The sequence below is a fragment of the Sturnira hondurensis genome, unplaced genomic scaffold (assembly GCF_014824575.4).
Source record: "Sturnira hondurensis isolate 20B ecotype Veracruz unplaced genomic scaffold, ASM1482457v3 Scaffold0013994, whole genome shotgun sequence".
NCBI classification, from domain to species: domain Eukaryota; kingdom Metazoa; phylum Chordata; class Mammalia; order Chiroptera; family Phyllostomidae; genus Sturnira; species Sturnira hondurensis.
This window is the reverse complement of record NW_028086625.1, coordinates 1244109-1256410: the sequence shown is the minus strand read 5'-3', so window position 1 is coordinate 1256410 and position 12302 is coordinate 1244109. Positions and strand designations below refer to the sequence as shown.

General features: G+C 50.3%; 2 protein-coding genes across 3 annotated transcripts; one reads left to right on the top strand and one right to left on the bottom strand.

The window, feature by feature from the left end:
* Positions 1–1109: 1109 nt before the first annotated feature.
* Positions 1110–6111, top strand: PCSK1N (proprotein convertase subtilisin/kexin type 1 inhibitor). Of its 2 annotated transcripts, none has more exons than XM_037062435.1 (3): positions 1110–1297; positions 4876–5348; positions 5683–6111. In XM_037062435.1, exons 1-3 carry the CDS (start codon positions 1196–1198, stop codon positions 5873–5875), a joined length of 768 nt encoding a protein of 255 aa, XP_036918330.1. In that variant the 5' UTR covers positions 1110–1195; the 3' UTR covers positions 5876–6111. The 2 variants fall into 2 exon arrangements, with proteins under 2 accessions (XP_036918330.1, XP_036918329.1); XM_037062434.1 differs by having other exon boundaries at positions 1110–1303.
* Positions 6112–7234: 1123 nt separating this feature from the next.
* On the bottom strand, positions 7235–12240 carry ERAS (ES cell expressed Ras). The gene is made up of 3 exons (XM_037062493.1): positions 12178–12240; positions 10994–11134; positions 7235–8005 (listed from the first exon to the last, which is right to left on the bottom strand). Exons 1-3 carry the CDS (start codon positions 12238–12240, stop codon positions 7235–7237), a joined length of 975 nt encoding a protein of 324 aa, XP_036918388.1.
* Between the last annotated feature and the right edge of the window lie 62 nt (positions 12241–12302).

Genomic DNA, 12302 nt, shown 5'->3' with positions numbered 1-12302 from the left:
TTGTGATACTGAGGCGGTAGAGGCAGGTAGAATCAGTGTATTAGATATACTCACAGCAAAATAAATGGGTCTTTCTTTTCTTTATTTTAATTTATGGCATGTTACCATACTTCATTTTAACTCCAAAATAAAAATATCTTTATTTATATCTGATATGATAATAGTAATACATACTCATTGCAACACTTTTTCAGACAACAAAGAAAGTGTAAAGGAGAAAGCAGCATGTCATTAGTTATCTCCTCACCCATACATGACCACTAACATTTCCTTCCCAACGTTTTTTGCCCCTATGGAGACACAAATTTTAACAATTTTTTCCCTTTGATGTGTCATTTTAAGTAGCTTGAAATCCTTTCTGGACCAATGTATGGGTAAAACCTACCTATCTATGTACCTGTCTATGTAGCTATGGAATAGCAAGTAGATACAGACTGAAATAAAGAGAGAGTTAGTAGGAGGGCTGTAGAGATAAAGGGAGAGAAAGAGTCAGAGGCAAGGGGAGAGGGATGGGAGAGGAAGACAGAGACTTATGGGCATAGGACAAAGAACCACGGAGAGCCATAGAGAGGTGAAGAAAATCGCAAAGAGACAAGGACAGGACGAAAAGGATCATTTATTGAGCTCCTATTGAATGCCATTTTTATTAAACCTCCAAAGTCACTATGTGAGGCAGTTACTAGTTTCGCAGGTGAGGAGTTGAGCCTTAGAACGATGAACTGACCTGTCCACGGTCACATCACCTGTATTGAACTCATGGACCTGTAAAGGGCCTATTCCATAGAGGTGACTGGTAAACTGTTTATTCAGTGAACAGTCATTTATCTCTTCCTCAAAGCAAAAGAGGTGGGTACCAGATTCCCATTTCACTCAGCTGAATCAATCTGTCCCGTCTGCGAAGGCGACAGCAAGGTCTGTTGCCCGGACAACTGCCCTCCAAGTGCCATGGTAACCGCCACCACAGTCCCCAGCTCTCCACCTTGCCCTTTGGGCATCTCCAGGGCGACCGGCAGAATAGAAAGGCAACGGGAGCTCCAAGGATGCGCCTGCGTCGAGTGGCGGAAGGGGGTGGGCAAGGGATGGCAAGGGGCCCGGGCGTGCGCAGCCGCAGAGCACCGCAGCCTGGCCCAGTAGCCCAGGCTCTGCGCATTTGCCAGCCAGTCCGCCTGCCCGGAGCCCGGCTCGCGAGGGCAGCATGGCGGGATCGCCACTGCTCGGCGCGCCGCGGGCCGGGGGCGTTTTGCTGCTACTCCTGTTGGGATTACTTCAGCCGCCCGCGGCTGTCTGCGCACGACCGGTAAAGGTGCGACCCTGGTAGGGCAAGGGGGGGGCGGGGGGCGGGGGGGGGCGGGGGGAGAATGCTACCTCAGCGTCACCTGCCCCAGCTCCCCGGAGGTGCGGAGACACTGTCCAGGAAGGCTCGGGGTCCAGCCGCCAGTTCGCGCCCAGGCCATGCCAGCGTCCCCTGGGCCAGGCTTGGTCACTGAGTGTGCAGGTGGCGGTATCCTGGGTTTGGCCAGCAACTGCGCCCTGCCCATTCCTCCCGCCTGGCGCCGGTGGCGCTGTCCATGCAACTGGTGTGAATTAAGGAAGGGGATACGCGCATCGATTTGTGTGCGGGCATGATGTGATGTGATGACGGGGTGCGGGGTGGGGCAGTGAGGGTGTGGTGTCCTTGTAAGTGTGTGTCCTTTGATATGAGCGCTTCCAAGCAAAAATGTCATTATAGTTCCAGGTGTGCAGTGCGTGTGATGCTAGGGTTGTTTCTGTGTGTAGTTTCTCAGTAACATCGTGTGCATGTTTGTGAATCCTATAGCGATGACGTGACCTTTGGGTGTGTCTGTGTGTGTGTGTGTGTGTGTGTACGCACGCGCATGTGATTTCATTTTTGTTTGGGAGAACGTGATCTTTGCATCCCTGTCTGCACGTCCCATTTTGGCTCTGTTGAGCTGAGTGACTACGATTTTGTGTGTGTATTCATGAGGCTGTTTCTCCCTGTTTCTTTGTGGAGCTATGTCATTGTGGGAAGAGGAGCCATGATCTCTCTGTGCTGCATTGTGTCTTTAAGGAGGTGGTGCATGTCCTTGCATGTGGATAGTTTGGCGATTGTAACTGCACGCGCAGCCATGAGTGAACGTGTGAACTGTTCGGTTGCCAATGTGACATCTCCAGATCTGTCAGTCCATGTGAGTGTGTGTGAGGCTGTGATTGTTGGGGGCCGAGGGGTGGTGGGTGCCAAGGGCACTTGGAGCACATCCTCCTTTAACTCTTCAGAACTGGACGATTTAAAAAATTATGAAACATTATGTATGACACAATATAGTTAAGATATATGTGCAATGTAGGATATAATGATAAAATAACTCCCATGGGTATCTACCACTCTGTTTAAGAAATAGAGTGTGACCAATATTTAGGAGCCCATGGTGCCCCTCCCCATTTAAAGCCCCTCTCCTCCATAATCAGCATCCTGTATTTTCCGTTCATTGATCCCTTACTTTTGTTTGTACCTTACGACATACACAGTATCTTGCTCTGTTTTTCCTCATAGAAATGTAATCATGTTGGTGCCTGGCCTCTGGTCGTCACTAGGGGTCACTAGGAAGTCATCAGGTGACTGTTAGTCGCAAGCAGCCTGCGGTGCGATTTTGCAACCTGCTTTTTTTGTTTTTCTCTCTACACTGGTTGTAAGATACGTCAACATTAAAGTGTGAGGCTATAATTCATTATATTGCTGCAAAATATTTTATCCTACGCATATATCATTAGTATATGATCATATCATGCTTTATTGATGCACTCTCAATATGTCAGTAGACATTTAGGTTGTTTCTAGGCTTTTCTTTCTTATTTTTTCCCCTTCCTCCACTTTAAAAAATATATATTTTATTTATTTCCAAACAGAGGACAAGAGAAGGAGAAAGAGAGGGAGAGAAACATCAGGGTGTGGTTGCCTCTTGCATACCCCCTTACTGGGGACCTGGCCTGCAACCCAGGCCTGTGCCCTGATTGGGAACTGAACTGGTGACCATTTGGTTTGCAGGCTGGTGGTCAGTCCACTGAGCCACACCAGCCAGGGCCTTTCCTCCACTTTTATACTATTACAAACAGTGCTGTTGTAAATGCTAATGAACTTGTGTCCAGTATCATATGCACAAAAGCTACACTGGAATGTAATGCCCCAGGAGTGGATCATAGGAGATGCACATCTTTTTAGACATTGCCAAAGTGTTCTTCAAATTTATTTTGGCAATTGATTGCCAACAGGCAAGTATAAGAGTTTCCATTTTTCTCATATCCATGTCAACTTTGGGTATTATTAGAGTTCTTAATTTGTTAGCAATCTTTTGGCTGTATTATGCATAACATCTCACTGACATTTTAATTTGCATTTTCCTGATTACTAATAAGGTTCACTATGTATCATATATTTAGTAACTACTTTTGTTTCTTTTTTGTGAAATACTTCATCATGAATTTTGCCTGTTTTATTGCTTTTTAGACATTCTTTGCATATTGGATACTGATCTTTTATTGATGGTTTGTATTGCAGGCATCTTCCTTACTCTGATTTACTCTTCACTCTTTTTATGGTGTCTTCAGACAAAAAGAAATTCTTAATTTTAATGTAGTCATTAAAAAAAACAATCCTCACCTAAGGATGTATTTTTATTGATTTGAGAGAGAGAGAGACATCAGTGTGATAGAGAAACATTGATCAGTTGCCTCCCGTACATGCCCAGGCTGGGGATTGAACCTGCAACCTAGGTATGTGCCCTGACCGGAATCAAACCCGCAACCTTTTGGTGTACGGGAGCGTGCTCCAACCAACTGAGCCACCTGGGCAGGGATAATGTCAAATTGATTTGTTTTTTCTTTTTCATTTTCTCAAATTTGGATCAGTTGTTCCTGCCTGATTTATTGGAGTTCGACCAGTCCCCTTTCCTTCGCAGTGCCACCTCTGTCATGTAGCAAGCGTCAGTGTGTGGGGATCTGTTTCTAAGCTTTGTTCAGTCCTGTTATTTCCTGTACTGTGTCTCACCTTCTGTTTAACTTGCCCTTTTAATTTTTAATTTGATTTAAAATATATCCCTAGATGTTCTAGAGGTTTCTTTTTCAAATCTTCATTCATGGTCCGTTTTATGTCCTGGCTCATACTTTTGATACCCTCTTTTATTTATTTAAACTTATTGAAATTGTTTCAAAACTGTCTGAATTGCAAATTGGTCAATTTATTCTACAGATAGACGTGCATACATGCCAAATGATATATAACACCGTTATTCATTCTAGCATTGTTTATAAGATAGTAAAAGATTGGAAACACCCTAAATGGTCATCAGTTGAAGACTGGTTAAATAAACTCTTGTACATACACACAAAATGTATTCAATGCAGAAGACTAAAGAAAGAGAGAAAAAAAGGAAAAAAAGTTTGCTTTTAAGGAACTGGTTTAGATATAAATTTCTAAAAGCAAGGTTCAAACAGTCTGGTACCTCTTAGGTAAAACAAGTGGACAATAAGAACCTATAAAATGGAAACATATATTTTCCTATTGTCCAAAATATTGCCGCAGAAAAATTTATAGGTGACATATCTACCATTGCCGCTCTTATAAAGAAACCTGGTGTTCAGAAGTCCTGAGGCAAGTTCTCAGTCACTAGGAAATTGTGTGTGTGGTGGGTCGGGGCGGGGGGGGGAAGTACTAGGGGTCTTTTGTGGTCTTGAGTGTGTCTGGAGATATTTGAGGGTCTCCTGTGGTCTTAGGGGTTCCTGGGTATATTTGAGGGGGGCCACGGTGCCTTTGGAGACCCCCATGTTGGAGGTCCCTGGCCTGACGGGCGCTGTCTTTCCCCCTACTTCGTCTTTCCACAGGAGCCCCGCAACCTGGGCGCAGCCTCGCCGCCCTTGGGCGAGGCTGGCGCTCCCCGTCGCTTTCGGCGGGCAGCGGCCCGGGGCGAGGCAGTGGAGGTCGTGCAGGAGCTGGCGCGGGCGCTGGCGCACCTGCTGGAGGCTGAACGGCAGGAGCGGGCGCGGGCCGAGGCGCAGGAGGCTGAGGACCAGCAGGCACGAGTCCTGGCGCAGCTCTTGCGCGTCTGGGGCGCTTCCCGCACCACTGACCTGGCCCCGGCCCTGGAGGACGATCCTGACGCGCCCGCTGCGCAGCTGGCCCGCGCCCTGCTCCGTGCCCGCCTGGATCCTGCCGCCCTCGCAGCGCAGCTGGTCCCCGCCCCTGTCCCCGCCACTGCACTCCGACCCAGGCCCCCAATCTATGACGACGGTCCAGTGGGCTCCGAGGCCGAGGACGCCGGTGACAACACACCGGATGTGGACCCCGAACTGCTGAGGTAGCTGGCACGGGGTGGGCGGGTGCCTGCATCCTGGAGTGGAAGTGAGAACACCTGTGTGTTTTGAGGGAGTTGAGGCCCTGGACCTAGGGTGTGGGGATAGAGATGCCTGGCTGGTGGGTTATTGGGGAACGCGTACTCTTGGGCCCAGGGATGGAGACTTCCAAGCCCGATTTCTGGGGGCAGGATAGGGAGGCGGGGACATTTTCTCAAAGCGATGGGCTGGGAAAGGCGGGTCCCCAGACAATATGGGGTTGCAGGGCCCCCTGGGTCCTAGGGCCCGGGCGTTGACACGCCTACATATCCTCACTGCACCGGTTCTGCTCCCTTGCAGGTACTTGTTGGGGCGGATCCTCACAGGAAGCGCGGATTCGGAGTCTGTGGTTGCCCAGCGCCGCCGCCTCCGCCGGGCCACCGACCAGGATCTGGGCCCTGATGTACCCCCTGAGGGTGTGCTGGGGGCTCTGCTGCGCGTGAAACGCCTCGAGACCCCTGCACCCCCAGCACGCCGCCTCTTGCCTCCCTGAGCACCGGTGGGATCCTGAGCGCCCTTGGGTCCAGAGCCGCCCCTCCCCCAACACCCCGACTGCTCTTTGCCGGCATGACTGTGCCCCCGCCGCCGGCGAGGACCCATTGTCACCCCTCTCCCGACACCCCTCCTGCTCTCGGCCTGCACGTCCCTACCAGCCTCAGTTGCTGCCCTCGGGACTCCCCAAGATCCCAACCCTTGGCCCCACAATAAATGTTCTGAAGCAGCTATGCACATGACTGAGTGGCAGTTTCTAGCGGCTGAGTTAGGTGGTGATGGCAGTCCTTAGATCTGGAGTGGTCCCTGACCTTGGTCCAGCTCTTTAGAGACCCTCCCTTAGTCTGTGCCTCAGTGGCAGCGCCCTCCCAGATACTGAACCCCACCTCTAGGCTTTACTCAGGTATGGGGAGCCCCTTTCAAGGGTCTGCAGCATCTAACAGGGTCCATCCTGAGGACCAAGTGGCTGTTAGTGAGGTGTGAGTAGAGCCTGGGCCATGCTGGCTGGCGCTTCCACCTGCACCAGAGTGCCTTCTTATGTGGGGAGGGCGACCGGGGTGAGATAGTGGACTGTGAAGCCAGGTCTCAGCATTCCCAACCCAGTCACATCCTGGCATGAAACTCTGAGTACCAGAAGTTAGAACCTGGGCCTCCAGGTCATTAAGAAAGCTTTGTCAAGGTAGGACAGAACATAATTTTTCTTTGTATTTGTTAGCCTGATTTGCAACATTTAAATATTCATTTCTATTGTATAGAGGCTGCTGTTATCTGTACTCCTTACATAGTCCTGAAGATATTGGGAGTTTAAGTGTCGGTAGCTGGTCACGATCATGGCCTTTGCACTTGCTATTTATTCTCTGTGCCTAGTTATCTGCGTTTTTGCTCAAATGTCGCCTACTCAATAAGGCTTCCCATCACCTGCCTTTAATATATAGCTTTATGTAGTATGTACAGCTCTAGGGATTCTCTTGTGTCTTGTGTGACTCTGCCTCCTTTGCACCCAAAGCAGGACCTGGCACACTGCAGGCTCCCCCACATTTCTTGAATGAAAGAGTTCTCACAATCCAAGTAATGTTCTCACCAGTTTCACACCCACCCACATAATGCTAGGCATGGAGGCAGCTTTGAAACCTGAGAACATTTATTTTGTTTTGCACAAAATCTCTCAACCTGACAGAACATAACCAACAGTATGTTCCACATTAACAAAAAGCCCATCACCAAATGAAAACCTCCCTAGAAGAGGGATCCATTGATTCCCAAGTACACCCAGTGTCTCACAGCTACTTGCTTGGTGTTCTCATATCAAGAAAGCATCACCCTGGCCTGGGGGGTGGTCCACTTTTCTTGACCAAGACCTTCAGGCCACAGAGCAGCCGCAGTGGCACATGGTCTTATGGTGCCGGGACTTAGCCCCACCTGACGCTGCCTCAGCCTCCCTGACCCTTCGGATCTCATGGATGAGCAGGGTGAAGGCCTCCTCTACACCCTGCCGTGTTTTAGCCGAGGTCTCTACGAAGGGGGCCCCCCAGCTCTTTGCGAGGGCTATAGCAGCAGCATGAGCATCTCCTTTGGTGGTCACAAGGTCGCACTTGTTGCCCACAAGGACAAGGGGCCGGGAATAGTGTGGGCCCCAGGTGGCCCGCATCTGCTGCAGCTGGGTTAAAGATGAGGGGTCATCGAGGGCAAAGACACACAGCACACCATCCCCAGCAGCCAAGCACTGGTCACGCAGGGCCTTATGAATGGTCTGCCCAGCTGTATCCAGCACATTCAAAATGCAGCTCCCTTGGTCCAGGGTCACTTCCTTCCAGTAGGAATCCTGGATCGTCGGGTCATAGTCTTCCACAAAGCACTCATGGTTCAGCTGGATGGTCAGTGCGCTCTTGCCCACACCACTTGCACCCACAACCACCGCCTTGTACTCGGGCAGCTTGCCAACAGCCCTGGAAGGTGCCTGAGCACTGTGGCTCTCCTGTTGGGCACTTGCATTCCACGTACCCAGGCCCAGGTCAAACACATTAGACTTCTTTGGTGGCGCCATGCTCAGGGAAGAGATGTGGACAGCAGGCCCTGCAAGTAAGGAAGAGAAGAAAGGCAATGCCGGAGGGAAGGGAGGCAGTAGGTTTGGCTAGGCGAGGAGACCATGGGGGCAAGGGGGCAGCTGGTGTAACTGAGTCAACATTTACTGAGTGCCGAGTGTGTGCTAATCACCTTCTAACATGCTATATACATCATTTATGCTGTTAGTTCTCTGTCTCTCATTCCCTTGTACAACATAAACTCTGTGAAAGCAGGAATTTTAAAAACAACTTCGTTGAGATACTTTAAAGGTTAACCTAGTTCAACTGTACAATTCAGTGACTGAGTACACTAACGAAGTTGTGCAACCATCACCATAATCTGAGAACATTTTCTTCACCCTAAAAAGGAACCCCTTCCCCATTAGCTGTGCTGCCCCATTCTGGAGGGATGGCGGGGACTTCATCGGTTACACTGACCCAGCACAGTGCCTGCCATACAGTAAGTGCTAAGCAAATTACTGGGCCCAGGGAGTATATGTTCTAAAAGGCGGGGACAATGAACCAAATAAATAAGTGAATTATGAGGTCTGTGAGCCATTATCTAAAGTGCAGTCCTTTCAGGGGAAATAAGGGAGGGATTTAGAGGAACCTATATAAAGGATACATGGACAACAACTGAGAAGGGTGGAAATGGGAGGGAGGGGGGAGGATGGGGGGTGGGATGGGATGGGAATAATAGACAGAAAACTGTACTTGAAAAATAATTAAATAAAAAAATTGAAGAAAAAAAAAGACTACCAAAAAAAAATTAAAAAATAAAGTGCAGTCTTTCCTGGCTGGCATAGCTCAGCGGACTGAGCACGGGCCTGCGAACCACACAATCGCCGTTCGATTCCCAGTCAGGGCACGTGCCTGGGTTGCAGGCCAGTTCCCAGCAGGGGACTCATGAGAACCATACATCGATGTTTCTCTCCTTCCTTTCCCCTCTAAAGATAAATAAATAAGACCTTAAAAAAAAATAAAGTGCGGTCTTTATTACTTATTCAACACACTGCTGCAGGGAACCTACGGTGTGGCAAGGTGGGGGGAAATAGAAAACCCTGGCTCTCGAAGCATTTGCCGATCTAGTCAGGAAGACAGACAACAACCAAGATATTTCAGCAACAGGTGATAAGCATGCAGAAGGTGCTTGGTTAATGTTAGCATTTTATTTATGATTTAAGTTCCACTCAATACTTGGAGAAACTTTCAGTACACCAGGCATTGTGATGTGTGTGGGAGGGTAGGGATGTGGCGGTAAACAAAATAAAGTCCCTGCCCTTGGGAGAATTAGATTCTACAAGTGAGAAAGAGACAATAAACAAGATAAGCAAGTAAATCACCAAGCAATTAGAAGAGGATGGGCACACAGCAGGCCCTCAATGAGTGTTAAGCTATTAATAGCAAGTCACCATTAACTCATTCAATACACATCCTGATCTTAGTTCAATGTGTGGTCTCAGGAAATGCATCTTAATGGCTGCTACCAGTCTCCCCGGAAACCTGGGGGCAATGGCAGTTTAGGAGTAGATGTGGGGGTGGGGTTCAAGTGTCTCTGGGGGTTTCTGTTGAGTTTGGGACCTGGAGGTTGGAAAGGGAGAGCAAGGTCCAGTTGTGAGGTCCTCAGCCCAGAGAGATTCCTGAAAACACTTGTTGGGTGTGCTGGTTCAGAAAGGGAGCCATGATGAGGAAAGAGGTGAACAGGACAGAATTCTGGGGGTCCCCAACGTTGGGGAGACAGAGAGAAGGAGAAGATATAGCTATGGGGACAAACTGAGAGGAGGGGAGGTGAGGGTGGAAGCAGTGAGGCCACTGCAGTAGTTCAGGTGGGCCAGGGCGGTGGGTGTGGAAAGGGGAGGTCGAAATCTGGAATATTCTGAAGGTAGACTAACTGGCAGGATTTATGGAGGGTTTAAGAGACAGGGGAGCCCTGGCTGGTGTAGCTCAGTGGATTGAGCATGGGCCTGTGAACCAGACGATCGTGGTTCGATTCCCAGTCAGGGCACACGCCTGGGTTGCAGGCCAGTTCCCGGCAGGGGACTCACGAGAGGCAACCATACATTGATATTTCTCTCCCCCTCTCCTTCCCTTCCCCTCTAAAGAAAAATAAATAAAATCTTAAAAAAAAAAAAGAGACAGGGGAGCGGGTCAAGGATGACTCTTCAGTTTTGGGCCTGGGCAGATGGAAATCTGAGGGTACCATTATTTGAGGGTGAGAACATGAGATGTGCTCTTCCCTCTTAGCAGATTGCTATGGCTGTGGCTATGATCCTAGAAGCACTAGGTATTATTTACTGAGAACCCAGCTCGTGCCAGGTGACCCTCCTGCAATGCTCCTACTCGGTCCCCCTAACACGCTGGTGAAGTACAGACTATCCCCACTACGGCCGGTCACTGTATCAATGAGGAACAGCTGGCGAGATTCAGAGAACTGAGAGGATGGGCACCGGCCTGAGGTCCCACGGCCCGTCGTAGGTCAACAGGTCTCACCCGTCGCAAGTAAATAGAACCACTTGCTGTGCCAAGTGCTCCTGGAGTGTCATTAAGAGGCCCTCAAGACCCTGAGATGGCCCTCTTCACCCCAAGCCACTGCACGCCACCCCCACCCCTGCTGCCTGGACATCACATCCATTGTGCATCTAACTACCTGAGGGGGGAGGGGGTTGGGGGTGGCACAGATTTGGGGACAGTGGGGGTCCAGCCTAATGCGAACCCTTACAACCCCCCTTAGGACAACCTCAACTACATTTTCCGTAACTAAGTCAGGTGCTACGGAAAGTTTGGTGCACAAAGTGACTCCCAAGTTTGACCCTAAAACCGTTACCCTAACAGTCAGTCTGGACCGCCTCGGCCAGTTTTTCTTTAGCAAGGATGGTGTATGGCATGGGAAGGGACTCTCCACCCCAAGGCTGGGTCCGCGGGTCTGCGAGTCCGCAGTCCCGCTTCTGGTCCAGCACAGCCTGTGGCCCAGCTCAGCCTCCACAAAGCGGGCGGCTGAAGGGGCCGGGATGTGGTGGACGGCCCTACGGAAAGAAGTGGTGGAAGGAGAAGGGTACCGCAAACCCCACCTTGGTCACATCCTCAACAGCTCTAGGTTCTCCACCCTCCCAGGCCGGGGCTGGTGTGAGGGCCCATCCGTCTGGCTCACCTTGGTCCTGGGAGAGGAGGTTGCGCTGAGACCCGAACTCACCGCAGCTCTGACAGGACAGATAGGGGGAGAGGTGCACCAGCCCCAGAGGAGGGGGCGGGGGGTGGGGTGGGGGCGGGGGCACGCATGCGCTAGTAGCCGCCCTAAAGGCCCCTCTGCTGGCACACCCCCTCTCCTCGTCCCCCACCCCTTCCCGCCCCAAGGTGAGCGCGGGTCTCCTGCCAGCCTGTTGGTGGCGCCAAGGAAGTCTGATTGGGGCGCTGACTGGGGCCAGACCTCTCCACATGCCTTCTGCATCCTGATGCACCTCGCCCTTACCTTGCCGTCAGGGCTGCGGTTTCGGGTTTTTAGTGTGTGGGGGGTGTGGTACTTTTGACCTGAGTGGCCAGACTTTGCGAAAAGTTTTGAAAGGGCCTCTTCGAAGCCATGAAGTCTATGCTGCCTCAAGCAGGCTTTTGGTAGCTTGGGAGAGGGCTGTGTCTATTCCTTCCTGCAGGGAAAGTTGTGCCAGAGAAGAGGGTTTTGTCTCTACTGGAGGAAAGGAGGTGCCAGGACACATTGTGTCAGTTCCTGGAGGGAAAGAGTAGCAGAGGAGTGGTTATTCTGTCAGGGCAAAAAACCTGGGATGAGGTGGACATGTGTCAAGCCTAAAACATTTCCCAGACTCCCTTGCAGCTATGACAATCATGTGACAGTTCTGATCACTGATATATAAGTTGGGGTGGGGCATCCAGAATGTTCCTGAAAAGGATGGACTGAGCTGGCCATAGCGCCCTTTCCCTTCTTCTTGACTAGGTGGAGCTCTAGTGGTCATTTTGGGGTCATAATATGGTCATGAAGTCCAGGAAACCTCAGCCCTTGACTCCTTTGAGTTGCTAAATTAATTCTCATGTGGCACAAATAAATCTCCCAAATTATCCTCTCCAATTCTCCACCTCTGGTCCATAGTAAGCACTTCTTTCCCAAAGAAGCTACCCATGACTACCAAATTTAAGTATATTATACCTGGACACCCACCGTCTCCAAATCAGGACAAAAAGACAGACGGGGAGACTGAGGCCCAGTAAGGACACTTCCTGATAGTTTTCTTACCTTCTCAGCCCGGGGTACAGCTGGGACTGGCTGTGAGGTTCCTCCTATTTCTAAGGCACTCATTTTCTCACAGATTCCACCATTTAATCTATACTGCAGCCAGTCGAGCTCCTTGCTCTATTTCC